Below are 22,977 nucleotides of genomic sequence, written 5' to 3'. Positions count from 1 at the left end.
GGATCAAGGGGCTCAGCCAAAGTGCAGAAGGAATATTTGCAGTGTGCTTAGCTGGAACTATTCAGTGTTGCGGTTTGTTCTTCACTGCCATTAAGAAAAGATTCCTACCTGCAAGTGAAGAAAAAAATCTGTGGGGAACAGGGAAAGCATTACCTATGTTGAGATATTACTTCCTTACTGCACATTTTGACTCCCTGAAAAGCATGGAGTCTGCTGCCACCTGGTTTGGGTGCTGGAGAAATGAGTATGTTGGATTGCGGTCATTTTCTTGTGCAAAAACCTCAAGTATAAACGTAGAACATATTTACAGTTGTTGTATGCAATCCTATTTCCAGGGCAAATTCTGTTACTTATTAGCTGATACATATTCATAAGGAGAGAATTAAGCCCATTTTTTGCATAGAAAGATCAAGCTAGTTTGTACAATGAACTCTTTGCAGATAGGCTGTGAAAAGACATCCTTCCTAGCATAATTTTTTCTCTTTCTTTTTTGGGGTCTGTAATATTTTTGCGTAACATGGACTCAAAAGCAACTTAAAACAAGTTGGAAAGGTAACAGAAAGAAAGAAGTCATGCATAGGTTTTTTCTTCCAGTCTCACTGACTTGCACAAATAGTGAGTTTCGTTGTACATCGGGACGTTGTATTCCTGCTCATTGGTACTGTGATCAAGGGATAGACTGTGCTGATGGCTCTGATGAACCTGCCTCTTGTGGTAAGTTTACACTCAAAAGATACGATAAGATGGGTTATGGGAAATCAGTAGTTTCTTGTAGGCAGCAGCTTGAATCCAAACTAAGTAGAAAGTATCTTCTGAGGTTTATTCATTGACTCTAAAGAATGTGAGTAACTGAGTGATTCAAGTCTTAAAGCTGTGTATCGAATCTGAAGGCTTTTAATTGCCACAGTTGATTGCTCTTGATGTGATTACTCCTAATATATAACCAAATGTAATGTCTCTTTATAAATAAAGACTGTGGTGGTGAATCAAGTAGCAAAGCATTTAGATATTGTTTTGGATGTAAAAGCAGATGTTATGCTGTACAGGAAGTGCATGTGTGCAATACTGCATTTGGGCAAAAAAGGAATGTGGGATGCGGAGGAACATTGTTGACACAGTATGAGCTACAGTATCATAGTATTACAGTAAACGAACCCTGTATGTCCAATAGAAACTGATGGTAATAAGCAACAGAAGGGGGAAGAAGGTGAAAAGAAATAGAGTAATCTCCAGGGAGGAAGAGGAGAGGCTAACTGAGGTCACTGAGAGTTGATACTACAACATATGTCGTCATTCTCACTGTAAAAGGTGTCATAAAACAAGGCAGAACAGATTCTTCTATGATTTAAGCAGGGCTGATAGCTCATTTTGCACATTGTTGGAGTTGCACCTTTAGCATAAGATAATGTCTTATAGCTTATACCTTAACTGTTTTAAACTTAAGCTTCTATTTTACATTTCCCTAAAATAACCTTCTCAGTAGATTTTCATGGCAGTGCAGGTTAGTTTAACAAGCAGAGTGATTGTGTTCATTTTTAAGTGCCCCAAGTGCGGACTTGTTCAAGCGACCAGTTCAGATGTGATGATGGCAGATGTATCCCAGCAACATGGATCTGTGATGGTGATAATGACTGTGGGGATATGAGTGATGAGGATCAAAGACATAATTGTGGTAGGTGTTTAATGCAAATAGATACTGCACTTTCTTTGTCCTGCAGGCATTTTTTAGGAAACAACCAACCAACCCCCAAACTCCCAGCCTCTGCCAATTTTTCTGTCCATAAATGTGCACAGTAATCATGAGTTACACTCTTCCTGTACCTTCATTTTCATTACATTGAATTAAAATTGAATATTTTACTGGTTAAAAAAAAAAGTTGTTCTAATTTTGCGATTACTCCTTTTTGAATTGTTGAATTCAAATGGAGATATAATTAACCTGGGTTCTTGGTATGATCTGTACAGCAATAGCAGCTCCAGCAGAGATACTCCCTGATCGTCATGCACTACATCTTGTGCATGTTAATAACCACATGGTTTTTGTGTAATTTCTTTAAAAATTAGCAAACAAAATAAGCATGGCTGTTTAGAGGGCTAACAAAAGGAAGAAGGTTCACCAAGCCTGGTCCTGCTCCTTGATTCTTTTAACAGCAGCTGGATACACTTGCAGTCCTTGCCCTTTTTAACTGCAATGGTGCTCCCTCTGTTTGCTCCTTGGAACACAGAATACCTTGAAGAAAGCAGGGAATAGAGCGCCTAGACCTTCTACCGGTTCAGCTCCCAGAAAATCTGGTCAGACACATGAAAAGCTTATACTGAGAATCCAACAAGATCCAGAGTTCTGCATATGCCAGCATTGCCTAAGGAATCCTAAAGTGCTTTGGCTCCCAGTCAGCCTCCATGAAGAGCAATGCTCAGTGAAAATTAGTGGAAATGCATATGAGCTTTGTATATGAGAAGGTGCAGTGGTATCTGTCTCTGCGTGTGCAGCAGATCATGGCTCTGTTGTGAATTACGGGTGGATATCCAGCCTGCATGTGTGTGGTGGGGGAGGGTGTTACATACACAGAGTATAACTTGGTGTGTCAGTGAACATGCTTTTCTTTCAGCAAACCGCAACTGCACAGCAGCAGAGTTCACATGTGCCAACAATAGACCCCCACTCAGGAGGTGCATTCCTCGGGCATGGATCTGTGATGGTGATGCTGACTGCAGTGATGCACTTGATGAACACCAGAACTGTACACGAAGATCTTGCACAGAAAATGAGTTTACTTGTAGTAATGGCTTGTGCATCCGAAACACATACAGGTTTGTAACTACCTGAGCTGCTGCAGAAATTGTCAAAATTTGCTTAAAGTGAAGGAGCAGATTCAACCTTTTTTCTTCCACTATTTAGCTGTTAAGTAGATCTGCATATTGTAACGAAACTATTAATCTGCTCTGCATTCATGCATTAGTTTTAACTTGAAAATACTCTGGAATTTTCTATGTTAATATCCCCAGTGCTCACCATTAGCTTTTATCCTTTTTACTGTGCCTAGTAACCTCACCTGGGGTGAGCTTGTAATGCACATGGGGAATACAAGCAGGACTCACAGGATCAGACTCTATATAATATGACCCTGATTTCTGAAAGTCTCTTCCATTGGAGCCAATAATATCTGACCTTCTTCGGAAATCAGGAGAGCATATCTACCCATCTGCCCTAAAGACAGTGATTGCCTTCTTATGTTTGAAAGTGTTCATTCTTCTTCAGGTGTGACAGGCGGAATGACTGTGGTGACAGCAGTGATGAAAGGGGATGCATCTATGAACCATGTCAACAGCACCAGTTTACTTGTCAGAATGGGCGCTGCATTTCTAAGGCCTACATCTGTGATGGGGATAATGACTGTGGTGATGAATCTGATGAGCTGGAACATCTCTGTAGTACACCAGAAGCGACCTGCTCTCCTCATCATTTTAAATGTGACAATGGAAACTGCATTGAAATGGTTAAAGTCTGCAATCGGTTGGATGATTGCTTAGATAACAGTGATGAAAAAGGATGTGGTATGTGTAGATTTATTTGTACTGTCTTAATTTAAAATGCTTAGGCAGCTTTAAAAAAACACAACCTGTAAGACAATTGCTTAATTACAATCATATCTATTCCATAGTTGTCTCTCAGAAGGATTGTAAGAAATTTATATATCTGATTTTTTGTTTTAATTAAATAATAATTATTACATACTGGTTTAATAAACCATGAAAATTAGCTAATTATATAAACAAAATATAGTTTATACATTGTTATGTATTGCCCTTACATTTCCAAAATACAACATTCATAAGTGTGTATTTTGCACTCAGTGTATTTGGTGACAGACCTCAAAGGTGCTAAAATAATTTTAGATTAGATTAGATTCTTTTCCTTGCTCCTTTATTACAGCAGCCCAGATTCATATTCAGCATTTTCAGGGGTTAGCAGGGGGAGAGAGAGACAGGGAGTGTACACTGGAAAGTGACTGCACTATTTTCGCTGCTAGCCAGTTCCCTGAACAGAACTCCTTTCCTTCCCCAGGTATAAATGAATGCAGTGACCCTTCAATCAGTGGATGTGATCATGACTGTACAGACACACAGACAAGTTTCTACTGTTCTTGTCATCCCGGATACAAACTTATGTCTGATAAACGGACTTGTGATGATATTGATGAGTGCAATGAAACTCCATCAGTATGTAGCCAGATTTGTGAGAACACAGCTGGCTCCTACATCTGTAAGTGTGCTCCAGGCTATATCCGGGAGCCTGATGGAAAAAGTTGCCGGCAAAATAGTAATATCTCCCCATACCTTATTTTTAGCAACCGTTACTATCTGAGAAATCTCACAGCAGATGGCCAGTCTTACTCTCTCATTTTGCAAGGACTGAGAAATGTGGTGGCACTGGACTTTGACAGGGTGGAAAAGAGGTTGTACTGGATTGATGTGGGGAGGAAGGTCATTGAACGCATGTTCCTAAATGGAACAAATAAGGAGGCAGTGATAAGTGATGATGTGCCCAACGGGGAAGGTATCGCTGTTGACTGGGTTGGCAGGTAAGAAAATATGTTTTCTGTCTTTCTGGGCTACTAAGGAAATGATGTGTGAGGGAGTTTATCTTAGGGTTTTTCTCCCACTCCATATGAAATTCCTGATGAGTGCTGAAATAGTTCTGAATTGTGGATGCAGTCTACACAACTGCTCTGGAATTGTTTATCAGCATCTAATACACTACATTACACTTTTCTTTAATTGTTCTCATATCTAGTGTACTGAGGTTATATCAGAGTTGCTCTCTCATCAGTAATAAAGTAGTGCGTATGACCCTTGGGAAAAACTCCGTTAGGAACCCATTAATGAACAGACTGAGCAAGCAGGCAGGTGGAATGTTGCATGTGGCTGCGGAGTAGGGATTTTGAGGTTGGGCTCCTTATTCCTTTGCTAGCAGTTGTTGGTGTTGGAATACAGGCTTCACTCTATGCATAAACAGCATGTTACTTCAATGGAATTGTTACCTGTTGTAAGTAGCAGTAAACATTAATGAAATTTAGCTCCTGTACCAATGTGAAGAGCATGTTTCTTTTGCTCTTGAAAAATGCATCTTTAACTGACAATCAGACAATATGATCCACATCATTTGCTGTAAGGAGCACAGTATAAGGGTGAGGTAGTTGTGTGTCAAAAAGTAGTCTGATCTGCTCCCACAGAAACTGTCTTTATGTGGTGCCCTCTCTGACAGTGCTCTTGGCTGTTTCATCAGGTTTTGCTTTCTGAGTGCAGTACTATCAGTATGAAAGGTTTACATCATGGATCAGACTCTGCAAAATAAAGAGAAACGTTCAAAAAGTCACATTCGGAGCTTATATGAGAGTGTTTATATGAATATGTCAATATAATAGTTTTTATTTTTAAACGACTTTGTCTCTAAACCTAATGATAATTAATGCTGTCAGCAGTCCCAAATACTTTATGATTCATGGAGAGGTGAGGAAGGAAAAGCTTAATTTTAGCCAAAGTGGTCCTACTGCTCCATTACTAATACAGTTGCTGAATTATTTCAGCTACCATTAGTTATGTCTTCAGTGAGTTTTTGTTTAGGTGTTTCAGAAAGGACCATACAATGGTTGATGAGTTTTTCTGCTCATTTTCAGTACAGGGGGAGGACTGGAGGATGCCATGAAGTGCAGAGTAGGGAAGGCTACCTTCTCCTCCTCCCTGGTGGGAATGGTACTGCTCGGGGTGGTGTAGACAGAGATTGTAGCTGTCAGACTGTTTCTGGAACGGCCCTGTGGACGCTGGAGCTGACCAGCTGTGCAGACAATTTTGAAGTAGCCTGCTGTAGATCTAATTAAATTAAAAGTTTTGCTTTGTTACAGGCTTTTAAAAATTATTGCTTCAGCTTGCATGATTTCTTTGATTACAGCTGTGTATAATTCCTAGGCAAAGTAATAGAAGTGTTAGAAAATTCTAGGTGAAGTTTAAATTAGGCCGTCGAAGTGCTTAGGAATTTTCAAAGGAGAATCTGGCAACTGTTCTACCTGTTTGATGAGAGCAAGGTGGCAGCATGGAACAGATGATGATTCTCTCCAATACTTTACAGCCCTGGTCACAATCCATTGCACTGCATGTCTCTTTTCCTGCTCCTCTTCGTTGGCTATTGTTGATAGGAGAGGAAGGGAAGAGAAGGGGAGTTTAGGAATTTATAGGCAAATGGCATATTATTACTCAACTGGGCAACTGCAAGTTTGAATTTGGCACCAATGACCGTGACTGCTGGAACAGCAGGAGTGAAAAGGGCAGTCTGGGGAATGGAGAGATGTCAGTACAATATGTGTATTCTTCCTTTACATTGGATATATTGCTTTTAGGAAAAAAAACCCTGTGAAATTTAAGATGCTATGAAGCAAAATAAGCCAAAAGAAGTATATAAGAGTAAATAAATTAACTCTAAAACATTTCAGAAAATTGTATTGGGTGGATGCCTACAAAGATTGTCTCTATGTCTCTGAACTTGATGGAAGATTCCGGAAAAAACTGGTGGATCGGTGTGTGGATGCCAACAACACTTTCTGCTTTCAGTACCCCAGAGCAATTGTTGTTCATCCAAAATATGGGTATGACATTTCAAGAATGCTTTTCCTTTCTTTTACAAATAGTCTTGCACTGTCTCTGAAAATCTGAAATAAATTTTGGCTGCCTGCACTTAGATTTGTGTGGCTTTAGATCTTAGTTCCAATGTAGAAAAAATAGTAGCTTGCCTTTCCTAGGTATATATGCAGGGCTGTCAGATATCATTGAAAGTGGAATTTAGTTCCATGTGGACAAGGAAGTTTTGATTGCAGGGCTAAAAAGGTTGAGAGAAGTGTGTGTGGTTTGATGGATGGTGGGGCTGCCAGTTGCATTCTTTGAAGACATTTGTGATCACACAGTTATCTGCTGTATCGATTAAAGTAACAAATATATTAACCTTTTTCCTATCTTCCTCAATCTCTGTTTTAGTTCTGTTGCAGGAAATACTATATTTGAGGTGTGGCTTCTAATATTTACTTCATCATATTTTTACTACAATCCTAACTATAAGCATTTATTTGAACAGACAGATTTACTGGACAGACTGGGCAGATCGAGCCTATATTGGACGAGCAGGCATGGATGGCAAGGAGAAGACAGTGATTATCTCTACAAAGTTAGAGTGGCCCAATGGACTCACCATAGATTACACCAATGACAAGCTCTACTGGGCAGATGCCCATCTAAATTACATTGAGTACGTATGCAGAAAAGAAAAAAACAGTTGAATAATTGCTCATGTCAGATTGCGGTGGTAGCATTTATAGATGCTGTAAGTGTTGTACATATTTCTACCCACTGACTCTATAGGCAACCAGAGTCACAAAGTCTGGAGTAGTAGGCAATATAAATCACTAGATGACACAGTAACCTAGTTCCTATATTTGCATCCTAGGTCCCACTAGAAGTAGTCTGAAAATTATTGTGAAAAGATTCACAGTCTGTACTCGAATATGCATCTTCTCTATATCTAGGTGTACAATCTGAACCAAAGCAAAACTGAGTACAAAATCACTATATTTTCTGATTCTCTTGTTTCTTCTATAGATAAGAGTTGAACTGTAACTAAACTAGTTATGTGCTAATAAAATAGCATGCAAATCATTACAAGATCTCTAAATGTTTGTCCATAGTATGACATGAAATTTCCTGTTAGCATATGGGGTTTTTTTGTTAATCAAGAAAAAGCTATTAATTGCTTCTAGTGTTAGAAAATTTTCACTTAAATATCAGTAAAAATGAATGATTAGTGTTTTGGTTCTTGTCAAGGCATTGAAATACTTTAAAAATAATCCTTTGTATTTATATTAGTATTTATATTTGTGTTCATATTTGCATATACATTTAGATTTATATTTACTTCTATTATTCTTTACATTGATTATTCTGGCAGCCTTTTCTATGCTGAAGTGTTAAAAATGTCTTTTTAAAAATGTGTATTAATTATAATTATAATTAATTATAATCTCTCTTTTTCTCTCTTGTATTTCATAATTTCCCCCTATAGCAAGGTGATAGTAAATATATAAAATCTTATTAAAGATATCTCATCAGAGAGGGCTCCAAATCAGAAAGACCTGTAAAATTTGGGAGTATAGGAGCCCACATTGCATGATCCTGGTCACCAGTAATGAAGTACCATAAGCATATATAATAAAGATATGAAGATTTTTCAGCATTTATCTGAATGTTTGGCACATTTTTGTAGGTACTCTGACCTGGATGGACATCATCGTCACACAGTGTATGATGGGACTTTACCTCATCCATTTGCGATAACAATTTTTGAAGACACGATATATTGGACTGACTGGAATACAAGAACAGTTGAAAAGGGAAATAAATATGATGGATCAGACAGGACTGTTCTTGTGAACACTACACACAGGCCATTTGACATCCATGTTTACCATCCATACAGGCAGCCATTTGGTGAGAAAACATTTAAATTTGCATTTAGAGGGTCAGCTGTTGTCTTGAGGCTAGTTGTGAAGGGTCCTGTGTGCACTCAGCTTTTGCCTTTGCTGAGGGGAATAAAATGCGTGGAGTAAATGTAGACCTCTACTTTACATTTATAAATTGCCTTTTCTTTGAATAGCAATGACTGGAAATGAATAATTTTAAATTAGTTTATAAAATGTCATGGGTTAATAACATACATATCCTGTATATGAAAACATACATATTTCTCTCACAAAGTGCCTACTTCTCTATGGTTTGGTTTTCAATTTATTACAGTTAAGCTTTCAATAGAGTATTAGAGGAATCTATTGTAGATTGAGACCTTTGTGTCCTGGGATTTGCAAAGTATGGTAATATTTATTCTTCTGTTTTACCAGTTAACAATCCTTGTGGCACCAACAATGGTGGTTGTTCCCATCTTTGTCTAATAAAAGCTGGTGGTCAGGGTTATTCCTGTGAATGTCCTGATAACTTCATGATAGTACAGTTCGGCAATACCGCCCACTGCCTTCCAATGTGCTCTAGCACCCAGTTTCTCTGTGCAGACACGGAGAGGTAAGTCCACTGCTCATCATCTTTCTTTCAATGTCTTTTTAAGGATCTATTTTACAGTTTAGTCTCTTCAAAAGGGCATGAAATTAGGGATTCCTTCTGCTCTTGCTATGAGTTTGTGGTGTGCTTGCAAAGACAAAGCCAGGACCAGACAGGCTTCCATTTTGGAAAAATACTTTTAGACTCATTGTTTGAATAGTATTTTTTTACTTTTATTCTTGTTATATAAGACTGTTAATGTAGCAGCAAAGTTTGGATTGTTAGAAACATATACCTCCAGAAACTATTTCCAGTTGAATTAAACATGGAACCTTCTTTTATTTTTTGTACATCTTTTACAATGTGTCTGTTTCTGCCAAATATATGCTCTCTGCCAGTGGCCCAGGAAAGCCATTTAGCTAGTGGGGGCATGTTTCTAACTCTTTTTCTGAGACAGCAGCAGTGGAGGGAGAGGAATGGTGACATAAGGGCTCCTGTGCTGATATTGAGGCGAGTGTGCTTATTGGGTGGCCTTCTGAAGCAGTGTTACAATGATACTCCCTAGTGAACTCCTTGTGCTAAAGTTCAGGTGATTTATCAAAATGTTACCTCATTAAAAATCCGTTTGAAAATTGAGTTAAAAAGCATGAGAGATGGTTACCACAAATATGCATAAAAATTAAGTCCTTATTAATCTGCTGTGAACTTCCTTCTAGAGGCCCACCAATATCATCTGTTTCTGGTGAAAGCATTCTGGCATATTTTGTTAGCATTTGACATATGAGATGGAAGACATGAAATTCAAGTTTCAAGAAATAATACTGAGATAACACTGTCTTTTGTGCTTTGAAAGGATGGTTGTATGTCTGTAGAGACGTATCCTCAACAAAGAAAACACTGTTTTCTCTTTGTAGGTGTATTCCCATCTGGTGGAAATGTGATGGACAGAGGGACTGTCGAGATGGCTCTGATGAGCCCCCTACCTGTCCGCACCGATACTGTCCTGTCGGTCAGTTCCAGTGTAATGATGGGAACTGCACAAGCCCACATTTCTTGTGCAATACCCAGCCAGATTGCCATGACAGATCAGATGAAGATCCTGTACTTTGTGGTATGTTACAACTAATAAAATTAAGTGTCTTGCCAGTACAAAATGTGTAAACTATATGTAAATTTCAGAATCGTTATCCCTTTTTTACAGATGAAAAAGTGAGGTAGACATGCAGTCTTTTCTAGTCTTGCACCTGCTAGAGCAATTTACCTAAGTGAAAAAGCAGTGTAAAGAAGAGTAAAAATGTACTATATCAAAACATAAACATTTTCTATACCTCTAAGTCATATTTGAACTGGTATAAATTACAGTCTGAGGTATAAAATACTAGAAGCAGGACGCACTTTGTTTTGTTCTAAGTAAAGCCATGATGAGTATGAAGAATCTAAGGCTTCCTAATGCCCAGGTCAATCTACCAGGTGTGCTAATTTTCCCTGTATTCTAGATCTTTGTGTGATGAGACAGAATTATTTCACACTCTGCACTGCACAAAATCCACAGCATGTGGGAATGTTTGTTTTGGAGAGCTGTTTGGGATGGTGGTATTTTAGAAATGTAGCCTAATTATGCTTGTGGAATAATGTTATTTCTTTATAAGCCTTTCTTATTCCAGATACTTATGTCAGTTTTTAAAAACACATCCTTAGTTCTCTTTTTGTAAATAATGTAGTTCTGGCAGTTGCGACCTTAGTAATATAAAGGGAAGGGAAGGGGGGGAAAGCAGTGTGGTTGTATAATTGATAGTTTCATTGCCTTCCATTAGCAAAGTGTTTCTAAGAATGACAGAATTAAATGAAATGTCAATTTTACCTGAGTTTCAAATAGCTAAGATCTTAGGTGTGGCACAGGGGAATGTTAAGTGAGTAGAAATGTGGCAGCTGCATAATGTGTCACCAGTTTTAACGTACCAGGTACAACAAAAGTCAGTTTAGGTCTATATAATTCCTTCCACTCTTTTCTCTTGAACAGTTTGGCAGTATATGTAAAAAAAGTAGTAGGGTGGTGTCCAGTGAGACGGACAAAGTCTGGAAGCAGAGATCACTGTTGACTCCTATTTTCATAGACCTTCAGAGCAACCCCAGTTTGCCAGCATTGCTAACATCAGCTTCCAGTGCTTTGCCCTTTAGAAACAGAAGCTGAACATTTTTAGGTTGTGGAGCTAATATTAGCATGATTTTCTGCTAAGTTTTCTGACATGTTCATTCATAGGCAGAGGAACAAGGTCATTGGGTAACGTACATCTAAGTTGGTAGCGTGGCCAGAGCCACAATGTCACTTAGCTCCTCTGCAAAGTGACTGGGAGCTCCTGGCTCAATCATGTTTGAATGCTGGGTTTACTCCCCTCTGCTTTAGGAGAAGATAGTATCTGTCTCACTCCTAGAAAAATGTAGAGCCTCAGTGAGCTTGTCTGAAGATGCCTGTGGGAAATGTGTCATGTGACATTAGAAATCTGTGCCTTAACTGGGCAAGTAAATGGGATGTTTTAAAGTATAACTGGCTTTCTTTTTAGCTTTTAGTGTAGATATAACTGCTCAATTGACATAACAGCAGCAGACCATTCCTGTAAGTTTCAGTATCCTAATAGCCAATTTGTATTCTTTCAGCTAATCACCAGTGTGAAACTCATCAGTGGCAGTGTGCCAACAAACGATGTATCCCAGAAGCCTGGCAGTGTGATAGAGAGGATGACTGTGGTGACAACTCGGATGAAGATAGTACTCACTGTGCCAGTAGAACCTGTCCCCCAGGCCAATTTAAATGTGACAATGGCCGCTGCATCCCACAGTCCTGGAAGTGTGATGTGGATGATGATTGTGGTGATAACTCTGATGAGCCCTTTCATGAATGCAGTAAGCACACAACTGTAGTAAGCTGCCTATGTTATAGTGCACCAAAAGCAGAGCAAACTGCATTACTTAATTTTCAAACTCAGGAACATTTATTGGAAAGGAATATTTTCTTCAAGCTAATTGCAATCATGTAGTAAAGAGTGTTAGAAAAGATAGAGGCTATGTGATGATTTACTACTTATTTATTCTTGAAAGGGAGGAAGCTTCTTTATGCTGGCCAGATTATCAAGAACTGGCAGTGTCTCACTCTGACTTGCTTGATGCTAGCAGCATCCTTTGCTTGGCCCCTAACAACATTTAGTAAAAAGGATATATGCTGATCCCTTGCTTGTGTGGAAGCAGTGAATGCCAGTTCACCAATTTTTACCTTGGTCTAATTTGGAGTATGACATATGTCATACTTTCTGAAAAGTTTGATTTCTCGAACCTGAAGTTTCCCATGATAAGAGACATGATTTGGAAACAAAAACTTACAAGGAGAACAAGCACAGAGCACAGTCTAGCATATGTTTAACAGCAGGTTTTTCCTATGTGCTCCAGCATGTTTCTTTAAGTCACTGGCCATCTGTAAGAACTTGTGACCAAGTTTTGCCACCTGAGGACAAGCTGCCTCTGGCTTCCAGGTTTGGGGCTTCTGTTAGCACTGTTACTGACTCTAAATACTTCAGAGCAAAACACACTGAATGTTGTCTGAACCTGTCATGGGTTTGTAGCATATGCAGAATACAAGCAGCATAGTTTGGAAAAGATAGTAAAATCAGATACATTTAATGCATTCTCTTTTACAACACTGAAGTTAGCAGATATCTTTTTTTAGTAGGAATTATTGACTATAAATCGTAACAGATTATGAAAGGCAGAATAGCAAGGAGGACAGTTTAATGGCTAAGTTACAAAACTAACTTTGACAACTGCCTCTTTCAGTGGGTCCTGCCTATAGGTGTGACAATCACACACAGTTCAGCTGTCGAACCAACTACCGTTGCATACCGTTGTGGGCAGTGTGCAATGGGAATGATGACTGCAGAGACAACAGTGACGAACAAGGATGTGGTATGTTTGGAGAAGGAAGTCATTTCAACATAACTTTGTACCTACAATATTTCTTCAATTTACACTTTGATTTTCTGAAAGTCTTCAGTAATAATGTACCTGGGCATATTTTGTTTGATATCAATTAATTACCCTGGTAGTTATTTGTCTTCAGGAAAAATTTTATGTGCAGCAACTCATTGTGCAGCTCACATGTTTATGAGCTCCAAAGATCGGGATTTTATTATTTTTGCCCAATATGTCATCAAATGAAACAGGAAATACTTTTACTTGAGCCGAACTATTTTAGACAATTGAAACTGTTAGGTTTGTACATTTACTTAACTTACCTCCTGTGCTGGTAAAACTATCAGTATGGGAAGTATGATGATGCTTTCCCAGACCCTTGCATTTGTGTTGAAACCTCTTATACACAAAGCTTAGAGGACATCAGATCACTGTATCAGAACCAGAAAAGACTTGAAGCTGTAACATGCCATCAGGTCAAGATACCCTCCTTTGACAGTACAAAGTTTATCTCTTTGTGTTTCCATCTCAGTTCTATATAGTTATTTCAGCTGTTTCATAATCACTTCTCTGTTACTTAGCCCAGTCTGTGACACGAACATCTATCTATTCTCATTATCTTCTGTGCATTCCATCTTATCCAAGACTATGCTAATGTGTGCTGTTTTGTTGGCAAACTGTCTATACTGCAGAGGAGATGACTTGCAGTCCTTTTGGAGATTTCCGTTGTGACAATCATCGATGTATCCCACTGCGTTGGAAGTGTGATGGAGATAATGACTGTGGAGATAACTCTGATGAGCACAACTGCAGTGAGTTCTTTTTTGACTGTCATGATATAGTCCAGCTTCTGACTTAACTATCCTATTTCTTATGAGAATGGGACAGATAGCTCTTAATTGCAACCATTCCATTGTTTTACTCTATAGGCTGTCTTTTCTTTGCTGATATACCACAGTGATATCACAAGTAAGCATTTTGGATACATAAAAACATTGATAAATTTTTGTCATTACAATAACACAAATTCCTGTTTTCCACTAAGAAGTGATATTTGAATTCTGCCCTGTGTGCAGATGTAGTATTATATAGTTCCTTAAACAATGAGAGTGGATCCCTTTTTTCTGATATGGAATAAAAATTCCTGTATAATTCTGTGATGAAACAAAATTCACAATGAATTTCCTTTTTTCTATGTCAAGAGGGACATCGAACATTTAACACAGTTAAAGATTATTGGGGGGAATGCTGTTTTAACATCATTTAGTTTTAAGGATTATACCACATTATCTGCCCATATTACTTTTGTCTGGTCTAATGAGACAGATGTGGATGTTTACATCCAGGAAACTTTTCATATTTGTACATTCATTTTAAATTAAGGTCCTCGTGAATGCACAGAAAGTGAATACCGTTGTGACAATTTACGCTGCATACCTTCCCGGTGGATCTGTGATCACGATGATGACTGTGAAGACAATTCAGATGAACGTGACTGCGGTGCGTATTGTCTGGATGCTACCTCTTACATGTTCACACTTTTGTTTCTAATGTGTTAAATTATTCTGCAAATCAATCTTTTATGGGAAGCATCTTTAATGGAATAATGTTGACCAGATCACTTTAGTTATTCCATCAAAAGTAGAGGATACCACAGTTTTAATGGTCTGGGATTTTGCAGTCTTTTTTAGGATGTTGTTCTCAAAAAATAAGTACTTTATTTGGATTTGAACAAGAAGACATTTCAACAGTTACTTGTGAATCTTTTCAGAGCTGAGGACCTGCCACCCAGGTTATTTCCAGTGTGATAGTGGACACTGTGTTGCAGAACGCTTCAGATGTGATGGAAATGCAGACTGCCTTGATTTCTCTGATGAAGCAACTTGTCGTGAGTGTCAAGCTTTGCAATTGCTGCTCATTGAGCTCACTTCCAGAAAGATTTGCACTTTTTCTCTCTTTAAGTGAGATGACTCCTTAGAGGTACAGACTTCTGCAATGCTCAGTGATGTTAGTAAAAATTCAGCATAATATTTTGAATCAGCTTTTTAATATAATAATGGGTTGCTACCTCTTACACTGATTGTAAACACATTCCTAATGCTAGGAAATTAATGTGTTTACAAGGTCCAGCAGAAGATACATATGTGATCAAATTAAAATTTTTGACTATCCCACAGACACTGCAAGATCCACTGTTTCAGTCATACCATATTCTAACAAAGTTCTGTAATGGGATTGTTTTTTACAATGCTCAAAGATGTGTATAGTTTCCTAAAGTATCAGTGAAGCCAAGGAAATAAAATGCTTTTCTGATTCTGTCTTCCTTCTGTATATTGATCTACTGTGAAAAAATGTCTGTACACTGTAGCTTGTATGGAGCTCCAGCTCCAGCTGTTTACCCTGAAAGTATTGTTCCCAGTTGGGATGAAAATATCACCTCTGTGCTCCATCTGTGCTGACTGACATTGGCTTTTTAGGTGATATTGAAGTGTCGCTTCTGACTTATGTGTTCAAATTATTTTAGGCTTCAGTACTTGGGAGAATTTCTTTCTCTTCATGTTGGTATCAGTTCATCTTCCCATGTACTTAAACAGCTGTGCTTTCAGTTAGAATGGGCATCTGCACAGTAGGACCTTTATTTTTCTGATGGTGACCATATCCTGGAATGAACATTGCAACAGTTAATCTTTCAGAACCTGAGTTACACAACATTTGTCTGTTCTTAAAGGGAAGAAAAAGCGTATGAGAAGCCATTGAAAGGGGAGGAGTATGATTGATTTATGGAGGTTGGAAGAGTCATGTTTCTCTTTGCTCTAGTTCAGTTTTTTTCACAGCTTTTATTACAGAATCTGTGTATTTATTTTACTATACCAACATGAGTCCTTTTAGAATTAGGTATCTTAGGTCTTAGGTTCTTCAGTCATTCACGTTTGGTGCCAGTGACATTATTTACCTTTATTACTGAACTAGATTTGACAGTAACAAATTCAAGTAACATTTGTTAAATTAATGACAGTTTATTTTCAGAAGCTTCAGGGAGTAACTTGTGTTTTTCACTATTCATTCAAACCCAATTAATTACATTATAGCTGCCAAGAAGTCATCAGTCCTGGCAGTCTGTTGTTGCTGTAGATCTTTGCAGTGCCTCATATTATATCTCCTACTATGGAGAGAAGGGTATTGAAAAAATAATACAGGGTTGGGCTGAATATTTTTCAGAAAAAAGTAAAATCTTCATTGTAAATGAAAATGTCGTAATATGTTTCTTTTCTTCAGCAACACGGTATCCTAATGGTACATACTGTCTACCCATGCTGTTTGAATGTAAAAACCATGTCTGTATCCAGCCATACTGGAAATGTGATGGTGATAATGACTGTGGAGATGACTCTGATGAAGAACTTCACCTTTGCTGTAAGAGAGAAAAATTATATTAAAATGAGCAATATGCATAATAAAATCTCTAATTACAATAGAGAGAACAATTAGAAAATAAATTTTACATATTTTATTTTCACTGGAGATTCTCACAGACTTAATTCAGGATGGGTGCTGAGAATTCTGCTTCATATGCAAGTTCAGTTCATCCTCCTACAGTATGTTTCTCACTACTTTGCAGATGTTTGTATATGTGGTTATAAAAGTAGGGAGATATTATCCTTATCAAAGAGATAAGGACACTATTATCTAAAATAAGAGCAACAGTTTGCAATTAAAGATTAATTCAGATAACATATATTCTTAAAGCTGCTGAGCTTTTGAAGTGATCAGTATAGTTGGGACATCTTCGTGAATATGGTTGAGGAGTCCTGACTTTAGCTCTAAAAATGAAGTGTTGGAGGTGCTACTTAAACAATTTTTGTCAGTTATGTGCTGTATATCCACTTAAATAGCATGTTGCATTTTCAATCAGTTTACTTCATAAACAAATCTAGAAACCTCAGTGTTTGCCTTTGGCCAAAGATGATGTCTTCTGACAAAAATTGTCCTAAGATACAATTGCCAAAATGTGGAGAAAATATTCTTTTGGGTCTGAATGCCTCCACACCTTTTAAAATATAGGAAACATGTAAATATTACCAGATAAAAGTGATGGGGATCATTTGTGACCCAATGACATGAAGTATCAAAGTGTGACTGACTTGATCTCTGTGTTTCAGTGGATATTGCTTGTGAATCTCCATTCCGTTTCCGATGTGAAAACAATCGCTGTATATATAGTCATGAGCTGTGCAACCAGGAGGATGACTGTGGAGATGGAAGTGATGAGAAAGAGGAACACTGTATGTTTACACAAACTTGAGCAACAAATTCAGTAATTGTGATGTGCTTAATGTTTAATAATGCCAAAGGACTACAGAAATGTCAAAATTAAACATAAATTATGAAAACTAGATTTCAGTATGAAATAATTTGAACTATGATTATTGGTACTACTTATTTGCAGCTCTCCATAGAAGTAGCAAAAATCAGAAAACATTTGTCTGAAAAGTACAATCATGTTGTATTTTATTATGAGCAGCAGCTAAATTGTGTCAACTTATTATGAACTCCACTTAAAAGAAGGAAGGACTTTGTCTGTATCGTAAAATAAGGATGGGATGGATAGCTGGGACTTTTAAAATAGAGAAACAGGTACTTCTGAATTTGTGGCACTGTTATGCACATAGCAGCAGTGTTGATACTTAGGCCCAAATCCTGCTGAAGCTCTGTTAATATTCAATAGGTTTTTACCCTTGGATATCTTATGTAGTTCTCATTGACTATGTTGATTTTTATATTATCAAGTTTAATCATATTGTTTGTTGTTTAATGATATTATTTGCTAGCTTTATTGTGCAATGTTCTTGAAGTTAGTAGCTTACTAATGCCTCAATCTCTTGAAGTCTTCGGTAGATGTATGAAGTATATCATTGAAGGATACTAATAGATTTGCACTATTAAAAAAAAAGTTCAATCGACTATTAACAAGAATAATTTACCTTCCATCTTTATGAAATAGGGGGGCTTCTTTGAGTTCATGGGGATGTGACTAGAAGCCAGGAGGCCCCGGGTAAAGTTTGAGCTTTACTACAGACTTCCAAAGTCACTCTAGTAATTATTTTACCAGATTACATCAGCTTCCTCATTAGCAATGTCGAATATTGGTTATCTGTTGGTACTGTGTAGCTGAAACTGTGACAGAGGAATGAGTGTTTCTCTTCTCGACTGTAGGTAGAGAACCAACCCCAAGACCTTGTACAACTGAAGAATTCAAATGCAGTAATGGAAATTGCATTCCTCTACATTATGTCTGTGACAATTATGATGACTGTGGAGACCATTTTGATGAAATAGGCTGCAGTAAGTAATAATATCAATAGAATACAAAATTATAATTCTATTGTAATAAAAATTTCTGAAACTGATAATAATACATGTTTCTTCCTGAAGACCACACTAAGAAGTACTGATTTTTAATTAGCCTGTGCTAGGATTATCCGATTAGCCATGACAATATCTTCTGTTCTCTTTCTTTTGGGCTATTTAAAAGACATGTAGAAGTGGCACTTTGGGACATGGTTTAGTGGGACTTGGCAGTGTTAGATTTATGGTAGTACTTGATCTTAAAGGTCTTTTCCAACCTAAGTTATTCTATGATTCTATGAAATTCAGCAATCTGAACAGTCCTTTTTAGGCTTATGGTATTGATGCATCACAAAAAAGGGTTTGATCTTATTTTTGATCTTGTTTTGAAATGAATTGCATTATAGAGGCAAGAACATCCAGATATTTCAATGATAATTGCAATAGACCAACCTATGGAATTTTCATGGGCAAACTCTGAACTGGCATAGGTTGCTCTAGCCCTGCTAAAAACAAAAGTATATTGAAATGCTTTTATTTTCCTGTTTACAGACATGACCACAGAATTCTATAGGGACAGCCAGTCCTCAGGCTGAAGGCCCTCTTAGATCCTCTGCACAACGTTTATTAACTATACATTATAAATTTACTAGCATCCATTTAGATACAAAAGCTTTGACTTGAACTTTGAGGCAAGAAAAGGTATTCTCATGGAATCTGGAAAAAAAAGCCAACCTAACTTTTTACATCAATATATGGACAGCTGCAGAGTGATAATATGAGCATGTACTTGCAATTTCAATTTGTCAGGCTCTGATGGCTTCAAGTGAAAATGTGCCAAGTGATGAACTGGTGATTTACAATCCAGCATGCTTGCAAAACACAAATAACTCAGAAGCCTATAGTGCAGTCCATTTTGAGGCAGCTGGTTTCTCCATTTCACATACCATCCCAATGGTCTTTAGGTAATATAACATAATGCAATGACTTGATGAAAAGGTAAAAGTATAGAAAGGATATGAAACAGTGCAAAACAGACACCTTCTGGCAGTCAGCATTCTACTGTTTGGGGATAGCCGTGGATGCAGATCAGATGGTAACATTTGCAGCCTTCCCAACATCAAATACCTGTGTTATAGAGAAAATAGAATATCTGTGTGTGTGTGTGTGTGTGTACACAATGAATCTATGCTTCTACATGTATATGAAATTAAGCTGTTCAAACTTAATTTAATCAGCACTGAATGCATATGTATAAAGGAGATAATCAGCTTAATGTAATATCTTTGCCGTACATCTGTATCTTTTCTCATGCTTTGTCAATAAACATATATTATTTATCTTTTCTATTTATAGAACAGATTTGAGTTTGAAAGTACTCTATGTATATGTAAAGTATGTCAGAATCAATAGAATTCTATATGTACTTTGAGAAGAGTATAATTTTCATTATCTGTTACAGAGTGTCTATTATCCCTGACTTGCCTTTTCCATTACAGGCATGTTTTAAAGGGCGGTGCATTCTGTGCAATAACCTCTATTGCCTTCAGTAGGCTTTAGATTAGGCACGGCATGAACAAGTTGTCATCTGCTCTCTAATTTCCAGATATAAATAATGTAGGACCTGTGTTATGCATGATAGTAATTGAGAACATTTTTTGCTTAGTTGGTAAGAAAGGACTGGGTAAGAAAGAGATAGCTTGGCAAAGGTAGGAGTTAGAGTCAAGTTTCTGCAGTTGCTGCAGATTGGTGGTAATGTAGAATGCCATTTCTCTTAAAGAAGTTGAGCTTTGATGGTTATGGCTCTTATCCTGACCCTGTTCACTTCTAGAGCTTGAAGTTCTTAGTTGACAGCTGTCTTGACCAGTGTTTACCACCCTCTTCTATGCGTTAGAGAATAGATGTTTACATTGAGTTTCAGTTAGATAAAAAGGAAACTAACATTGTCTAACTGAAAACCATTTTCAATTATAATAATGATCAAAATTATGACACCCCTCTCCCACTTATCACTTTATTTTTTGATTATAATTGTAGAATTTACCTTTTTTTCCCCCCCCCCCAGATCCTGGAACAGAGCGAACTTGTGCAGAAAACATTTGTGAACATAACTGTACCAACCTGAATGAAGGAGGCTTTATCTGTTCCTGTAGGCCAGGGTACAAGGCCAGTGAAACTAACCGAAACTCCTGTGATGGTATATTCAATCTTCTAAACATCTTCTCACTGATAAGTGTTCAGTGACCTGTCACTTCATCATTCTAATGTGATTACCCATTTTTGCATTCTAACAGGATTTTTATACATTTAGCAGATGCTTCCTAAAAAGTTTTGCTGCCAAATCGTATTTTCTAACATGCAGGCCTCATTCAACAGAGAACTGGCTCCACAGTTCAGACTTGTTTTAAGAATTCGGTGGCTGTAGGTATATGGTTTTGCTTTAATATATAGGTTTTGTCATATCTTTGCAATCTGAGGCACAGGAATTTGCTGATTTGCTGATTTTTTTTTTTTTTTTTCTTATTGAAAGAAAACTTCCTGAAGGTTATACTCTCTTGTTCTGCTCCAGAACAGACCTTCAGTAAAAGGTGTATTGTGCCATATTTTTGCCCTGGTTATATGCTGATAAAATATGGTGAGGAGTCTACCCAAAGGCTGTTGTTTGTGGTCATGCAATATAGTACTTTCACAGTTACCATTTCAGTACATTTTGACGAGAACACTTCTGTTTGTTGCCACCTCTTGTGGACAATTTGTGTAGTTTTATTAAATGTGATCTGAGGCCAACCTTCCCTTTCCTTCCTGCTGATACTTTTTTCTGAGGACTAGGTATCTTTGCTTCAGCATTTCAAGAAGGCTTTGCTCTTGCATCTCCTGTAGTAATGCCTCATCTTTTGTCTTTCCTTGGTGATTTAACATAAAAATACATGACCAAAAGTGTCTCTCTGGGAAGCAATCTGATAAGCAGAAGCAACGCATTTATTAGTAATCTGTAGTTAAGACATGTTAAACAGTAGATGAGCGATGAGGAGTTCTGTTAGATAACAGATGCTGATGTTAAAGATCACTTATTAGGTTCCTGGTCTTTTAGAGTATGTGCGGAAGGGAAAGTCTGTTCTGGAGTAAAGGTGACCAGCATGTGGAAAAAAGAGATTAAGCTCTTTTTTTTTTTTTTCTCAACTTATGTCTAGATATCAATGAATGTGAGATCTTTGGAACATGCACCCAGGACTGCAAGAATTCCAAAGGAAGCTATGAATGTTTCTGTGCAGATGGCTTCAGGTCTGTGGGTGATCAACAAGGGAAACAGTGTGCAGCTAATGGTATGTTAACTGATAGCAAGATTGATTGCTACTTGTAAAGAGCAAGCAGAGTATAGCAACTTAATGAATATAATCCTCCCTTTTTTAGGAAGGCGACAATGAAAACCGAACTTTATTCTGTAATTTTTTCTGTAATTTATTCCACCCATTCCATAATCAGGAATAGAAGTGCCCATCTCTGCTTCCAATTGTAAACATTAAAAATAATATCTTGATTTGGATGCCTGCCTTCTTTTCTCCTGAAATTTTCTGCAAACAAAAACCTGCTTATCCTGTGGTTGTCATCAAAAAGAAATTAGCGTTGCCTATTCCTGAAGTTTAGGTTTTCTCAACAAAATGATGCATCAGAAGAAAGCTGCATTAAACTAGTACAAATCAAAGGCAGTTTGATGACAGATTGCCAATCATTTTTTCATGGACTGATGCACACAAACAGAAGGACTTTGGCCAATGTTTTATGTCAATCACTAGCTTTTTATCATACCTCAGTGCAGTAGCTACAGTGTGTGACAGTCATAGAATAGGTAGAGAGTTGATTCAGAAAATAATAGTAATACAATAGTAATAATAAAGAGCTGAGGAAAATAAGAAAAATGACAATGCAGCAGTATTATATTAAAAGACAGAAACAATATTGTATTTAGAAGATACTTACACTTTAACAGCTTTAAGAAATACATGATAGAAATGTGGTATGCCTTGTCAAACAGTAGTTTTCAGGACAGAATGCCTGTGACCAAAACTGCACGCTGTGGAGGTTTCAAAAACTAAAAATTATTTGTATATGAGAAATGATACAAGTAAACAAGGTCTTCAGATTTCCAGTCCAGGGACCTAATTCAGCAAATATTTACTGTTGAGCATGAGACTGGAAATACAGAAGGGCATTTGCACCTGAGCTTCTGTCTGGCTGCCTCTTTATGTGCCTGTGTCAGAAACCTAGTTCTTTGAAACCCTTCTTCATAGGCTTTATTCAGGAAGCATCTAGACACCCAAAGTTTTCAAGGCTAAGTGATAGAAAATAAAATGATTGTAGCTGATAACATCATGAAATTTGTCATACCTAAAGTTCTATCTCTATGTATGCTCAGAACTCTACCACTCTGTAATACAAGCTCACAGCACTTATAAATGAGGGCTTCATTTGCATGTGTCTACTGCAGGCCTGATCAGTAGGCATTTTCAGAAAACACGTAGAATATTAGGTCCCCTTTTTCCTGTGATAGCACATATATTGGCAATGCTGTCAATTTCTACA

General features: G+C 37.5%; 1 protein-coding gene across 1 annotated transcript in view; it reads left to right on the top strand.

Annotated features, from left to right (window-relative positions):
• Window positions 1–22,977, top strand: part of LRP2 (LDL receptor related protein 2) — a 127,095-nt gene that overhangs the window by 85,150 nt on the left and 18,968 nt on the right. The window contains exons 46-65 of the mRNA XM_074829033.1: window positions 595–714; window positions 1,541–1,672; window positions 2,610–2,811; window positions 3,260–3,555; window positions 4,067–4,583; window positions 6,489–6,641; window positions 7,124–7,294; window positions 8,306–8,529; window positions 8,937–9,114; window positions 10,005–10,201; window positions 11,746–11,991; window positions 12,916–13,044; window positions 13,743–13,862; window positions 14,434–14,550; window positions 14,822–14,938; window positions 16,327–16,464; window positions 17,211–17,333; window positions 18,265–18,393; window positions 20,462–20,593; window positions 21,588–21,719. Of these exons, the coding sequence (XP_074685134.1) occupies window positions 595–714; window positions 1,541–1,672; window positions 2,610–2,811; window positions 3,260–3,555; window positions 4,067–4,583; window positions 6,489–6,641; window positions 7,124–7,294; window positions 8,306–8,529; window positions 8,937–9,114; window positions 10,005–10,201; window positions 11,746–11,991; window positions 12,916–13,044; window positions 13,743–13,862; window positions 14,434–14,550; window positions 14,822–14,938; window positions 16,327–16,464; window positions 17,211–17,333; window positions 18,265–18,393; window positions 20,462–20,593; window positions 21,588–21,719 (3,573 nt within the window). The remainder of the gene's footprint in view (window positions 1–594; window positions 715–1,540; window positions 1,673–2,609; window positions 2,812–3,259; window positions 3,556–4,066; window positions 4,584–6,488; window positions 6,642–7,123; window positions 7,295–8,305; window positions 8,530–8,936; window positions 9,115–10,004; window positions 10,202–11,745; window positions 11,992–12,915; window positions 13,045–13,742; window positions 13,863–14,433; window positions 14,551–14,821; window positions 14,939–16,326; window positions 16,465–17,210; window positions 17,334–18,264; window positions 18,394–20,461; window positions 20,594–21,587; window positions 21,720–22,977) is intronic.

Source organism: Strix aluco, chromosome 6, assembly GCF_031877795.1.
Source record: "Strix aluco isolate bStrAlu1 chromosome 6, bStrAlu1.hap1, whole genome shotgun sequence".
NCBI lineage: Eukaryota > Metazoa > Chordata > Aves > Strigiformes > Strigidae > Strix > Strix aluco.
This window is presented reverse-complemented; position numbering and strand designations above follow the sequence as displayed.